The sequence below is a fragment of the Choristoneura fumiferana genome, chromosome 16 (assembly GCF_025370935.1).
Source record: "Choristoneura fumiferana chromosome 16, NRCan_CFum_1, whole genome shotgun sequence".
NCBI lineage: Eukaryota > Metazoa > Arthropoda > Insecta > Lepidoptera > Tortricidae > Choristoneura > Choristoneura fumiferana.
In genome coordinates, this window is record NC_133487.1 from 19140055 (window position 1) to 19155961 (window position 15907).

General features: G+C 40.6%; 1 protein-coding gene across 1 annotated transcript in view; it reads left to right on the forward strand.

Moving 5' to 3' along the window:
• Window positions 1–11402, forward strand: part of LOC141436634 (solute carrier family 22 member 6-A-like) — a 20681-nt gene extending 9279 nt beyond the window's left edge. Inside the window, exons 2-7 of the mRNA XM_074099633.1 lie at window positions 386–593; window positions 1056–1311; window positions 1819–2182; window positions 2938–3194; window positions 9131–9315; window positions 9831–11402. Coding sequence (XP_073955734.1) covers window positions 386–593; window positions 1056–1311; window positions 1819–2182; window positions 2938–3194; window positions 9131–9315; window positions 9831–9986 — 1426 coding nt within the window. The 3' untranslated portion in view covers window positions 9987–11402. The remainder of the gene's footprint in view (window positions 1–385; window positions 594–1055; window positions 1312–1818; window positions 2183–2937; window positions 3195–9130; window positions 9316–9830) is intronic.
• Window positions 11403–15907: the final 4505 nt, after the last annotated feature.

The following is a 15907-nucleotide window of genomic DNA, read 5'->3' on the forward strand; positions in this document are numbered from 1 at the left end:
TTTAATTTTACTGATTTATTATAATTAATTTAATTGATTTTAGTTTTATATAAATTAAAAATTATTTCAAAAATATGCAGAAACTTTTTTGTTTATAGCTGTTGACACCTGATTACCTTGGTCTTAAGTTGGTCTTAGACGAAGATTTTATTTTATGCACTAGAGATACAGCATAAACACGAACTTTACGAGCATGAGAAGTGAAAAATATATTTTGATCTCCTGGTGATTTTCAATTTGTAATGTACAAGAATTATGTAGACTTTAAACTCTATTGGCTATGCCTAGACTAGAAAAGCACCTTTGTGCTTTTGTAGGAGAAATTATAATCCGCTGAAAGTACATGAAAAGGAAAAGTGGTCACGCGACGTGTTATTGTCACCAGATGCGAGGTCCCGGAGTGCGAAGGCAACGACACGACGTACTCGGCGGCGCGCTCAGAGGGCTGGGGTGCGCGCGCGCTGCCGGCGGCGACGCCGTGCGCACGGTGGGTGCCAAGGGACGCCGCCTGCGCCGCCGGCTCCTTCGACAACGCCACGCGCCAGCCCTGCGACCGGTTCGTCTACGAATCGAGGAGCAGCATTGTTGCTGAGGTGAGATCGATGGAGGACTTACAGTTAAGAACTAAACGGGAATTTCCAGGGCTAAGGCAAAATTGATGGCAGCTTTCAGTCGTAGTAGTCGTAGCTGCTTTAAACTCAAGTTGACGGAAAAATCTCAGAAATTTTTAAAACATTATGTTTGAGGATGATTTCGGTAAAGTGAAGACATAATCATATCATGTTTATAACACTATGCATTTGATTTTCACCAACCTGGATTTGTTTATGAAAGCATCAGTATTCTGCAGATAATTATGATGAAAACACTAATGTAATCATAAGAAATAACCGATCATAATGTAGGTAATATTAAATGCAAACTTTTAGCCTTAAACGAAGAAACCAACATTCAAATCCCCATTCACGAATCTTGTAGTTGGATATTTACGAACGTGAGAAATGGACCATTCGTTAGTTCACTATGGATAGTGATGTGTTGTCTGTGCGTTGCAGTTCGACCTGGGGTGCCAGGAGATGCGGCGCTCGCTGGTGGGCACGGCCCACAATGTGGGCATGCTGGTCTCGCTGCCCATCATGGGGCACGTGTCGGACCGCTACGGGCGGCGCGCGGCGCTGCTGCTGAGCGGCGTGGGCGCCGGCCTGCTGGGGCTCGCCAAGTCCTTCGCCGGCTCCTACCACGCGTACCTGCTGGCCGAGATGCTGGAGACCGTGCTCGGCGCGAGTGTCTATCCCGCCGCTTTCGTACTCAGTTAGTAATCAAAATAATCTGTTTCATAGGGGCTGTTTCACCATCCATTGATTAGTGTTAACTGGCGGTTAGGTGTGATGCCGTCTTTATTTGTTTTGTTCGAATAGACGGAGACGGCATCACATTTAACCGTCGGTTAACGCTAGTCAACGGATGGCGAAACAGCCCCTTAAGCTAGCGTAGAAGTTAGTAAATTATTAAAAGGCTTCATTTCATTTTTAATACAAGCTTTTTTGCTGACTATTGTTCTTGTTGTCTATACTTGCATTGCCATCCAAACTACATTTCCGTAACAAATTTCAAGTCAATATCATTGACCGTTGAAGAGTTTCGTCCTACAGAGACATCCAGGCTGAACCACCAGGATGTCACTCCCAGATTTACATAAGTATGCCAAATTTCAAGTGAAAGCTTGTAAAAATACAGTCAGACAGCTGACAGTTTATGGTTCCGGTACTTACGTGAAACGCTGCATGAGAGTAATCTATGGTTTAATGGTTATTCCAGTGATCGAGTGGCTGGGCGTGGAGCACCGCATCCTGACAAGCTTGGTGCTGGGCATCCCGCTGGCGGCGGGCGCGGCCACTCTGTCGCTGCTGGACTACCTGCTGGGCTCCTGGCGCAGCTGGTGCCGCGTGGCGTACCCGCCGTCGCTGCTGCTGCTGCTGTACCCGTGGCTGCTGCCGGAGAGTGTCCGCTGGCTGGCCATCCGCGGCCGTGGCGCCGACGCGCTGCGCCTCCTCAAGCAGGCCGCGCGCTGGAACCGCGTCGACGCCTCCGATGAGGCCTTCGAGAAGATGCTGAGCAACCAGGACGAGAAGGGGGCTGCTGTACGCGTGCAGGATGAGAGTCTCTTCGCTGCTTTTATCAAGTAAATAAATACAGAGCCGTTCATAAGTTCATCACAATCTGAAACCGATGGACATTAGTTTCAGAGAGGGTTGGGTACCGATAACGTGGCAATGACATCTTTCCGAACGTCCTGGTAGACTTCAAAAAAGAGATATAAATGGCCATTTGCGTTCTATTTACTTCTGTCGCTGACTGTACAGTCGAGGAAATGGAATCGCTTATTAGAGTGAAACCTTTTCGTAATCAATATCGAAATGGTTGCTTCGCCAAATATACGAAATGTTAAAATAATTTGCAGCGAAAAGGTTTCACTTTGGTATACGATAAGTTTCTTCGACTGTAAGTAGATTAATTAATAAATAAATACTTTGGCATTTAAATTTAAATTATATTAAAAATTAATTACTATCAGCTCAGAAAATATTGCTATTAAAAGATGATGTTCAGAGTGAATTTTTATGAGAATCTAGTTTGGTCCATGCTGTTGTAACTTGTTCTTTCATTGTGGTAATAAATAATTATTGTGAGACGATAATGTTCACCTCGATAGACTGAAAAGAGATATGTCAATAAGCCCTCTGTGACCTGTTTAGGACGTTTAGGTACTTACTTATCTATTTACGATTTTGATCTCTCAGTGCAAAGAGTTGTCTAGCTACGAATACCATATTTGAAACGCGTGTATTGTTGGCCTAGCCACAGCCTTAACGTTGTGAGGCACGTGCGTGTACCGCTGGCTGGCGTGTTGACATGGTGTGGTGTGTGGTGTGTCAGGTACGGCGCGCTGCGGCGGCGGCTGGTGGTGTGCTTCGTGTGGTGGGTGTCGGCGGTGTTCGTGTTCTACGGGCTGGCGGTGCGGGCGCACGCGCTGGGCGGCTCGGCGCACGCCACGTACGCGCTGCTGGCGGCGGCCGAGCTGCCGGCGCTGCTCGCCAACACGCTGCTGCTGGACCGCGCCGGCCGCCGCCCGCTGCTCACCGCCGCCTTCCTGCTCACCGCCGTCTCGCTCGTCGCCATCCCCTGCCTGCCCGGTCAGTATAAAGCCTCTAGTCTCATCATCATCATCATCATCAGTCTACAGCAGTCCACTGCTGGACATAGGCCATGGCGCGGCACAACAGTCGTCTTCAGCCCCTCGGAGCATCCATCCACCGCCAGCGACCCCCTTCCGTGGTCTCCATTCGAGGACTCGTCTGCTCCACCGTTCACCGGTCCTGAGGCAGACATCCCAGCATACACACCTGTCACATCTGTCCCTTTGTTAATATACGCTGCTCACCGCCGCCCTCCTTCTAAACGCTGTCTCGCTCGTCGCCTTTGCCCGCTCCATCAGTGAAAGCCCTTCACATTATGTCGCAATGCATCATACTCGTTCTTGTGTGATGTAAAACGCGATCTACGGTTATTTAAAATTTTGGTTGAACGGGCCTTGACCTCATGTTCCTTTATAGACAATTTTCGGTGAGGAGCCCCGAGCTCAGACCATACTTTACTTGATATGGAAGAACTCCTTCGGCTTGATACGTGTATTAGGCAGCGCCTCGAACGGAGGATCGTGAGTTTGAAGCCCAGGCTCGCACCTCCTGGTTTTTCGGAACTTAAATGCGAAATTATATTTGAGACCGACTGACGTGACCAGTTGTCATGACCCGTGTCTGTTGATTTATTCTATTTGTCTTTGATGCAAAAATTAATTATTAAAATATTGCGGGTAATCAGAGTACAGCTGTCATATCTATGTTTTCTATAATGAGGGTACCTTACTTGCCTTTTGAGATTTGAGAGGAACGGTCGTATAATTGCTTCCTAGTACAAAGTAAAAAGACAATAAAGAAAGTAGACGATAATACAACTTTTATTTCTTCTGCAAAGACCCTAACCTCCTATAGGTTATGGGCCCAGTGATTTAATTACAATAAATAAGTATAAATATAAATATTTCATCATACTGTGAAAAGTGCCGTTACAAGATTTTAAATTTTTCCATAATGGAGAACGTTAAGCAAAAACGTAATATAAAACCGTTTGATGGTGATAAGTACAGCATCTGGAAGTTTCGCATACGATCATTATTAAGTGAGATGGATGTGATTCAGGTAATTGATGATGAAATTCCAAATGAACGAACTGTCCTTTGGGAGAAAAACAATCGCATTGCGAAAAATACCCTTGTGGAGTATTTATCAGATTCATATATTGGTTTCGTAAATGATACAATCACAGCTAAAGAAATATTTATTAATTTGGATTCGCTGTACGAACGTAAAAGTATTGCAACACAATTGTCACTCAGAAAAAAGTTGTTAGGATTAAAACTACAAGGTGACATGCCGTTGATAAAGCATTTTACCATATTTGACGAAATCATAACAGCACTAGCGGCGGCTGGTGCAAAGTTGGATGAAACAGACAAAGTGGCACACTTATTATTAACACTGCCAAAGACGTATGAAGGTGTCACCACAGCGATAGAAACTTTATCCGAAGATAATTACCATGAGGTAAAATTAAAAAATGAAGGCTGCGACACGAGTGTTAAAGTGTTACATGTTGAACACCGAACGGAATTTAACAACAACAAGAGAAAATTTCATCATAATAAGTCGGCTGAAAACTACCCGCAACAATCTAATAAAAAATTTAAAGGAAATAACAAGTTGAATTCGATGAAATGTTTTCACTGTGGGCGTAAAGGACACGTGAAGAAAGACTGCTTTTATTTCAAAAAGATGTTTACACAGAAGAATACCACGGACAGAACGCGAACAGTTCAAGCTATTGAAATAAAAGAACCTTCGACATCAAATGATTTTTCAGGTTACGCTTTTATGACAGGAGAGTACGAACAAGAGGAAAATGTCAATAAAGTGTCTTTTCTGTTGGACTCTGGAGCATCCGACCACATCGTTAACAGGGACGATTTTTTTATATCCTATGAAAATTTAAATACACCTGTCAAAATATCTATTGCTAAAAATGGTGCATTTATTTCAGCAACAAAACGAGGCAACATCAATGTCGTTAGCAACACAGGCATCCCAGGAGTTTTAGAGAATGTACTATTCTGCCGCGAGGTGCCGTACAATCTACTATCTGTCTCAAGGATGCAGCAGGCTGGTTTGACGGTAATATTTGATAAACAAGGAGCCCACATTATAAAAGAAGGTAAAACAATTATGAAAGGTAAATGTACACATAATTTAATCACATTAGATTTTAACCTACCCGCAAAGGTAAATCAGTCTGTTACCCAGATATGTCAAAGCAATAAAAATAATTATGAATTATGGCATGCTCGGTTAGGACATATGAGTAAAAATAAATTTCTAGAATTAAAAACAAAAGGCATGATTGAAGATGTGCTACAAATAGAAACTGTTTGTCCTAACGACAATTTATGTGAAGCTTGCATAAATGGGAAACATACAAGACTACCTTTTAATAAAAGTAAAGATAAAAGCTACGTTAAACGACCGTTATTCATTGTACATTCAGATGTATGTGGCCCGATCACTCCTCCATCAATTGAAAACAAGAATTATTTTGTTCTGTTTGTTGATCAATATACGCATTATTGCGTAGTGTATCCATTGGTTTATAAATCAGATGTATTCTCAGCATTCAAGGACTTTGTAGCAAAAAGTGAATCGAAATTTAACTGTAAATTAGTAAATTTATACTGTGACAATGGTGGAGAATATTTATCTACCGACATGAAAAATTATTGTACAGAAAAGGGAATTACTTATCACTTAACGGTCCCTAGGACCCCACAGCTGAATGGTTCCTCAGAACGCATGGTAAGAACAATTACTGAAAAAGCTCGAGCTCTGCTTAGTGGTGCAAAGTTAGATAAACGCTTTTGGGGTGATGCAGTTTTAACTGCTGTTCATTTAATAAATATTACACCAACCAGGGCTTTACAGCAGAGCAAAACACCATATGAAATGTGGCATGATAGGAAACCTAGCATAAAAACTCTTAAAGTTTTTGGATCAACTGTGTATGTACATAACAAAACCAGTAAAAATAAATTTGATGACAAGTCGTGGAAAGGAATACTGGTAGGCTATGCGCCAAATGGTTATAGAGTATGGAACACAGAATGCGAAAAATATGAAACTGTCAGGGATGTAGTTTGTGATGAGACGAATTTTCTGCAGTCCAGGCCTATTGTAGAGTCTGAAGGGAGTAGTCATAAATATTCCCATAATGAAACTGGTAGTGACTTGGTGTCCAAACCAGTGTGCTTAAAGTCTCCTGATGCAAACATCCCTAAATTAGATAATACAAAATCTAATGAAGGCAGTCCGTGTAAAATTCGCAGAATAGATGAAGTACCTGAATCTGAGATAAAATCTGATAGTTCATTTGTACATAAAGACAACACATCTAATCAACCCTCATTGTGCAGGAGGAGTGAAAGGCTTAAAGGTCGTCCTAGTGTATCTTATAAAGAAATGTATGATGATGATTACTTGTATAGTGCCCTCTCTGTTACAAGCAAAGTACCTAAATCATTTGATGAAATTAAAACACTTAATGATAGGCCTCAGTGGGAGAAAGCAGTTCAAGATGAATTAAATGCTCTTAAAGCAAATAATACGTGGACTTTGGTGCCAAAACCAGATCATAAAAATATAATTGATTGTAAATGGATTTTTACCATAAAAACTGATGGGTTTGGAAAACCAATAAAATATAAGGCACGCCTCGTCGCTAGGGGTTTTAGCCAAGAGTACCTCACAGATTATAATGAAACCTTTGCACCTGTCGCAAGGATTTCAAGTTTTAGATTCATAATCAGTTTTGCTAATCAACACAATTTATTGGTTCATCATATGGACGTAAAAACAGCATTTTTAAATGGTACTCTTAAAGAAGAAATATACATGAAAGTTCCGGAAGGTGTTGTAAATAAAAATAATGCTGTGTGTAAACTTAATAAAGCTTTATACGGGCTTAAACAGGCTGCTAGATGTTGGTTCGAGATGTTTGAAAAGTCTCTTAAAGAAAAAGGTTTTCAAAACTCATCAGTTGATAGATGTATATATATATTAGATAAAGGTGATATTAATAAAAACATATACGTTGTACTCTATGTTGATGACCTAGTTTTGGTATGTGCCGATGAAGAATCTTTGACTTTGTTTAAAAGATATCTTATGAGTAAATTTGAAATGACAGATCTTAATGACATAAAGTTGTTTCTTGGTATAAGAGTAACAAGAAACATTGATACAATAAAATTAGACCAAACTGCGTACATTCAATCAATTTTAGATAAATATAATATGAGTGATTGTAAATCTGTAAGTACCCCCACTGAGACCAAGTTAAACTATGAGGCATTAAATTCTAAGGATCATTATGACGCCCCATGCCGTAATCTCATAGGATCTTTGATGTACTTAATGATATGTACACGCCCTGATTTGAGTACCTCAATAAATATATTAAGTCGCTATACAAACAATAACAACAAAGAATTGTGGCAATGTTTAAAAAGGGTGTTAAGGTATCTTAAGGGTACAATGGATTTGAAATTGACTTATAAAAGAAGCGACCATTACAGTGACATATTATGTGGGTATGTGGATTCAGATTGGGGCGGTCATGATCACAATGATAGGAAAAGTACTACTGGTTATATGTTTAAACTTTTTGATCAAAGTACAATTACTTGGTGCACAAAGAGACAGATGTCAGTAGCAGCTTCGTCTACTGAAGCTGAGTACATGGCATTGTATGAAGCTGTTAAAGAAGCTTTATGGCTTAAGTCTCTAGCCGAAAGTATTAATTTGAAAATAAATATGCCTATTGTAATATTTGAAGATAACAACGGTTGCATAAGTATAGCAAATAATCCCACCAATCATAAAAGGTCAAAACATATCGACATAAAATATCATTTTTCCAGAGAACAAATCGAGAAAAATATAGTAAAATTAAACTATATACCAACAAATCAACAACTGGCAGATGTTTTGACTAAGCCGTTGCCTGCGGGCAGTTATCAGGAAATGCGAAGAAAAATCGGCTTAGAATAAAATTCAATTATGTAACTGTGACTGTAAAGTGCAATTTGATTATTTTTGTTATAATGGTCTGATTAGGTTTTTCTGGGTTTTCCCTAATCCATGCAATAAATGTTGGACCATAATTTACGTTTTTCCCAGAATGTTCTTGGAAGTAATATACGTTCCATTACAGATTATGTAATAATTTAAATGGGTATGTCTATTATGTATAGAAAGCATTATGAATTAATTTTTGAGGGGGCGTGTTGATTTATTCTATTTGTCTTTGATGCAAAAATTAATTATTAAAATATTGCGGGTAATCAGAGTACAGCTGTCATATCTATGTTTTCTATAATGAGGGTACCTTACTTGCCTTTTGAGATTTGAGAGGAACGGTCGTATAATTGCTTCCTAGTACAAAGTAAAAAGACAATAAAGAAAGTAGACGATAATACAACTTTTATTTCTTCTGCAAAGACCCTAACCTCCTATAGTGTCGTATCCTTCTCCTTACCGGAAACGTCACGTTGTGATGCGTCACACTCACACGGCACTTCAGGCATTTTTTTTTTTTTTTTTTTTAATTTATTTATATATTCAAATTACAACTTAGGTACTACACATTATATGTTCTCGCAAACCAACCAACCAACTCAGTTTTCATGCACTTCTATCCTATCAAACTTATCCTATAATATAAACTAGGTAGGTAGGTACTTAACAGATTCGCAATGGCAGGCATTTACATAGAAGGTATACATTCAAGGCAAGTCTAGAAGATATTCTTTGAGTCTGATCTTTAACATAGATTTACTTAGTTTAGGACTTTGTGTTAATAAGCTAATTTTATTAAATAATTTCGGTACCAGGTACTGTGAACATCTTTTACCATAATAGTATATGTGCGGCTCCCATCTTATACCCGTAACAATACTTGTTTGCAGAGAACAGCGGGCGCTGGAACACGGCGCTGTACCTAATGGGCAAGCTGGGCGCGACATCGGCGCTGAACGCGCTGTACGTGTACACGGCCGAGCTGTTCCCGACGCGCGCGCGCCACCGCCTGCTGGCCGCCTGCTCCACGCTAGGCCGGCTGGGCGCCGTGCTGGCGCCGCTCACGCCCCTACTGGTAATCTCTAGTCTACATACCCTGCACTGCTGGGTACGGACTTGACGGGCAGTGGGTCAAGTCTAGAGTAGACAGCTGCGCGCCACCACAAGAAACAGGGTAGGCAGCACTGTGTGCTCCCTCACTGCACGCCACAGGGTACAGGTCTCCCCCATTCAGAATGTGTGGGCTTGGTGCCAATTGGATACTTTGCACGCACGAATATCTGTCGCCACCACCTTAATGGATGTCCATACACTCCAATGTAATTATGGAATTATCTTCCATCAGCGGTGATTCCAACTAACTAACGTTCAACCCAACGCAACGTTGGGGCCTCCCATTGGGATATAAACCTTCGCTCCAACTCCGCAAAAATTAAACGCAAGCTGTTGATGTGGCAGAGTTTCTTGCGGAATTTCCGCAGTTACTGAGTATAAGGCGAAATTTCTGTACAATGCTAATATCAACATCTTTTACTTATGCCTTAAAACCTGGCAATATTCCAGTCATAACGCTCTTGTTTGTTATGCCAGGCGGAGTACAAGCCGTGGCTGCCGACGGTGCTGTTCGGGACGCTGCCGCTGCTGAGCGCGGCGCTGACGCGGCTGGTGCCCGACACGCTGCACGCGCGGCTGCCCGACTCCTTTTCCGATCTCGAGCCCGCGCGCCCCGACGCCGCCGATGTCTGACCACAATACTACCTAACATCCTTACATAAGAAGCATCCACGTAGCAAGCCGAAGGACTTCTTCCATGTCAACTACAGCATGGGGCTTCTTGTTCTACAGTAAATTGCTCTTAAAGGAGCCTGAACTCAAGACTGGTTCAACAAAAATAATATGACCAGTAAAGGCGTCACGTCTTACACCACACCAGAACGAAAACGAGTAGGTATGATGCCATCAATGGCAGATATTCTACATATTTATACCTACTACTACTTCTTCAATCTTTATACCTTGAATGTGGTGCAGTTGGTGTTTTTGTATAGTGTTGCCTTTGGCTGATCACGGCAGCTGTCGGAATGCCTTCCGAAAAGTAGCATAGCAATATGTTGCGTTGAGATTAGTTGAGAACTAGTCTCGCGCAGGCGCTTAGCTGTTTTAAATAGAATTAAGTGCTTATAGTACAACAGTAATTTCCTTGAGCTCCTCTCGCTTATCCCTGGCGGATGAACGATTAATTATTAAGTACCGTATTAAATAGTTCGTAAAACTCTAGAGGTTGAATTTAACACATTATAAATTGTAAGCGCGGTTGAACTGATTTTGTTAAATGGTGAAACCATTACATTAAGTATAATAATTAGGGTTGCCATATAGAAAAATTTAATGTCCTGATGAAAATCCTGACATTACCCTAAAAGTCGTGACATTTCTTGTAACTGAGATTTGGCAGAGCTTTGGCGATTTAGGTAACTAGTTTTAAACAAGTAAATTGATTGATATATATTTAGCTGTAATTTATCCTATTTTAAATTGTTTTGAAAGAAATATTAGTACCTATTCGTTTTGTTCATTACTTGCTATTACTTGCATTAATCATTTTATCATTAAAACTGCAACCTTTATAAAAATGGTATCTAATAATCTGACACTTGCCAAAGCCCGGCCGCCGGCCGCAATCCTGGCAAAAGGCGAAAAATCCTAACATGCCAGACACATCCTGACGTATGGCAAGATGGCAACCCTAAGTACAATCATTTAGACGAAGTCTGATGAATTTAAGCTTTTTAATGTATAATAAATTTTATTATTTGTGAGAAAAATATTTTCTCTGGCGTGTGTGATTGAGAGATTAATGACAATGAGATGAACGGTAGATCGAATCGATCTAAATAAAATGCTCACTAGGTGTACTGTAGTTTTTAAATTTATTTTGTACTGTTAGAATGCGAAGTTAATTATTGGACGTTGCTTTAAATAATGTCCTCAGGCGTGTGTCTCTGTGTGAATGTGACGACACGATCTTACCATACATACCAGTGTAATCTTAAGAGGGTCACATGCGAGTAAACCTCATCTCACCCATACAATTGCGTCTATATTTTATTTATCCCAGTTTCTTTTCTTCCTAAAAGTAATCCCTGATATAGATATTTAGAGAAAAAGCTTGTGGTGGCGGTTTGACCTACTTATTGCCTCTCAAGCAGACGCTCGTGGGTTCAAGTCCAGGCTCGCATCTCTGAGTTATTCCAAATCGAAAATACAAACTGAAACATAGATGCACAGAAAAACTAGAAAAAGAGACCAGCGCTGGGAATCGAACCCAGGTCCTCAGCATTCCGTGCTGCGTGCCATACCCCTACACTACCACTGGACTGGAGTACAGACACGACTGGATGACCGTAAAAGTAACAAAATTTGGAGTTGAAATAAAAAATAAAATACTCCAAAAACCAATCTTAATTTGATTGCTTAATAGCGACATCTCTTGTCCGGGTGAGCGGCTAGTTCCAATGGAATGTTTGAAAGTCATCTTGAACGCACATGTGCGTCGGTGGCACCGTGGAAGTCAGGTGGCAGTGAATGCGTTAATTTGGATTGGAACTAGAAAATAATATATTTTTACGAGTAATATGCTACTTCTTACTAATATTATAAAAGCCAAATAGTAATATTTGTATGGGTGGATGTATGTTTGGATGTTTGCATGTTCGTTACTCTTTCACGCAAAAACTACTGAATGGCTGCTGGAGGTATTGAATGAATATTATATCCTGGATTAACATATAGGCTACTTTTTATCCCGCAATATTGTATTGTTCCTGTGGGACTAATAAAGTTTTAAAGTACATACTAATTCTGCGCGAGCGAAGTCGCGGGCAAAAGCTAGCCGAGCAATAAATTGAAGCTAAACAGGCCATCTCACTTAAAATCTGATCCGTCAGGCGAGCGCACGAGCCGACTGTCTCCAACATTTATCCTGTTAAGCCCACGCCTTAATCTACCACAAAGCGCGATACGTGATACGTACACAAAAAGCAACATGTGCGTGAAAGAAATCGTACCTAAAGGGCTGTTTAGAACGTTTTCTGAGACGTTTAGAGTTTAGCAGCAGTTTATTATTATAATTGACGAGAGATCAATCTTGTTTAAAATAAAACACGTACACAGATGACAGCACAAGCATGACCGTCAATTGAAGCGGCAAGCGCGTTACACAATGGGCCCTCGCTGCAGCGGCGCTTGCGGCCCTGACCGACGGCGGCGGCGGCGCCCGCGCCGGCCGCAGTGCCGCGCCGGGCACCCACCAGACCGCTCGTTACCACAAATCTAATGACCATTGCGAAAATCTAGGTTCACTCAACCCGCAACAGGAAAAAGCTCGCGCGAGCGAGATCGCCACCGGTCGCGACGGCCGCGTCTTATAAAACCGCTCCCAAATTCTGTTTTGTGGTTATCTATTGAGGAGTTGAGTAGCCATGAGCAAGCCTGACGCCAGCGAGGGCCGGGGGCGGGGCGGCGCGGGCGCGGGCGCGGGCGCGGGCGCGCTGGACTGCGACTTGGTGCTGGCGCAGCTGGGCGGCTGGTTCCGCGCGCGCGTGCTGCTGTGCGCGGCGCTGGCGGCCGTGCAGGTCGGTCTGCTCCACACCACCTACATCTTCCTCGCTGCCGACGTGCCCTACAGGTAGGTCATCTCCTATTCCGCATATCCGCCGTATACGGCCACAGTGGCTATTTCCTGACGCTGCTCTTATTACCGCCTGTCCGAAGTGTTTGTCCATGTAAATTACTAAACTGTATTACACGTTGCTTTCCCGGAAGTTCCCGCCGTTCGCGGGATTTTTAATAAATTAAGAATAGGTTAATAGATTAAGGCGGTACGTTGAGTAATAAATTGAAGTTAAGCAGGCCGCTTAACACACAAAAATCTGTCTTTCCTTTTTTATGGTTTTTGTTCTCTTTGTATTTTTAAGTTTACAGGCTTTAATTACTTTGGGTTCATTATAGCTCACATAAATTTGCTTATACGAATATTTTCTACTACAAATTTGTACCTGATCATAATCATCGCTCTCCTTTATATTTTTATTTTGTTTAACAATTTTTTGACTACTAATAAAGAAATTCATAAAAAGTTCTCTTTGGAATAGTTTCATTTATAAATTGGGCCATGCGTTTTTGTTAGTTCTAACCTAAACTAATATTTGAATAAAAAAGTGGTAAAAAAGAAGTTATGGTTACTGGACGTTATTAGTTAGACTAATTCGAAGTTATAATCATTAGTAACAGAAACCTTATGGTATAAATTTATTGAAAAACATTTTCCGTCTTCCAATAGGTAATCGGAGTTGAAATTTTATGTAAGCTTTAGCGCATTCAATTACTCTACATAAACATGACTTTTAACGTTGGAGCTTACAATGAATCGGGCAACTACTCGCAAGCCCACCTACATTCACACGCACAATAGCTGCGTCAATCTGACACATATTCTTTGGTCAGGTTTTTTCTGGTAGAGTGCGGTATTACCATCTCTATCTGTCCCTGTGGGAAACGGTAATGGAAACAATCAAAGAACAAAATATACTTTCAAGGTACCGTGGCCAAAATAACGAAATTAGCACAATATGTAGAGTAGTTCAAACATAAATGTACCCGGTGAAGGCGGATTTCATTATGTTATTACGTTTTTTGCCGTGCCCGGTTTTAAAATAGGATTAACCAATCCCTTACCGAGAGTCTCGTAAAAGGCGACTAAGGAACTGATGTGAGAGCAGGCAGCACTGCTCTTTATTGTAAAGTAAGAGTTCCGGACTCCAGCAGGGCTACTACGAAAAATCGAAGTTCGTATCGTACCGTCCCGCCTGGGCTTATACTATTTAATACGAGTGAGAGGGATGGTACGATACGAACTTCGATTTTTGACTTTCGTAGTAGCCCTGCAGCTGTGAAAGACAAGGGGAGACCACCACACGTAAAAAAAAGAAAACTCCTGCACCAAAATATGATCAAATTCCAACCGCCCGTGCGATCCTCTCTTTGGATGGCGCAGGCGCATGAGAAGACCTACATAATCATTCACAATCTAATACAGCATGCGTGATTGTTGAAAAATTTGGTCTGGAGTTTTGTATTTACGAATTCATGATGACCTTAGATAATGATGACTGATGACTTAATTACCTAACTGTTTAATAAATAATTAACAAATCAAAAACTACAATTTAGTATCTGAAATGTAGTAGTTTAAAAGTCTATTAAGCAAATTAAAGTACAACAGTCGGGGCCCATTCAATATCGTGACCAGCTGAAAAATTTTCAGTAGTAGGCCCCGGCCCAACTGTTAAAGTTCAAGTTACATAAACAGAGTTCCAATCTTAATTATTACTTAAGTTTCAATTGCAAGTTGTTTTTAAGACAGTCGGGATTTTGATTTATAACTTTTATTATTCCGTAGTTCCGTACTATTTGAACTTGAGTGTTATTTTATTTATTAGGTACAACCTACGCATATAAGTAATAGGCTAATTATTCGTTTTCATTTATATCTGCTTTATTAGTTTGGCTATCAAGTACAAATAGAGAATTTATTTATCTATTTATCCCACATATTTAAGAGAATTTCTTGAAGGATTTTATTTAAGGACCGCCGGAAGCGGCTCTAGCGATTATGTTGTAATTTTCCATTGTGAGAGTTATCAGACGCAAACAACCTATTCAATACGGTATTTGACTATTTTGTATATGTTTTATAAATTAAAACTACACAATGCCTGCTATCGAATAGAAAAACAATTTTTAAGCTACCTTACAAATAACAAAGTTATAAAGGTTTGAAATTCAAGATTAGACAGAGAAAGACATACTGGCATGTGACGTCACACGCCAGTACCGCCATACTTGCTGCATAGAGAAAAGCGTTTGAGAAAGAGACCGGTATATAGATTTTTAAAAAAATCACTATAAATCCAATTTTCAACCGATTTAAATTTTCTCTTCGCTAAACACTATCTGTATATCTATAATTTCATAATAATATTAAGATATGGCAAAATCAGGAGTTGTCAAATACCGTATTCGGTTATCTCTGGGAACACGCGTGTAATTCGATTGCCTAGATACTTTACTAGATACCAGATACTTTGATTCATTACTTCAATAAAAACACACTTATGAGGAATTATATGTCTAATGCCTGGATTATTTCATTATCTCTAAGGCTTAGTCTCTTCAGCAGACAGACCCTTAAATACTTTGTAGTTTATGACGAGAAAATTGAAAACAATTTCCACCAGGCAATAAAACGCTCGTGTAGTATTGACCAACCGCCGTCATGAAAAGAAGTTGCATTGCAGCTAATGGGTGTGACGGAGAGCAACAGAACTGTCCGCTGCACTCTATTATTAATGCGGTGTCGGTTAAATATTGACAAACCAAGAGACGTGTTATTACAGTTAGACAAGATTTATTTAGGGGTCCGTACCGCAAAAGGAAGAATGTAATCTTGTAGGAATCGTGTGTCTGTATGTTTATCCATGAACCGATCAAGACAAAATTTGTCATTTAATGCGGATAACTTTTTTGTGGGCAAAGGATTAAAAAAAGTTTGCTCGTGTAAAATTATTTAATTTATTGCTAAAATGACCACAACGTTTCTGCCACTG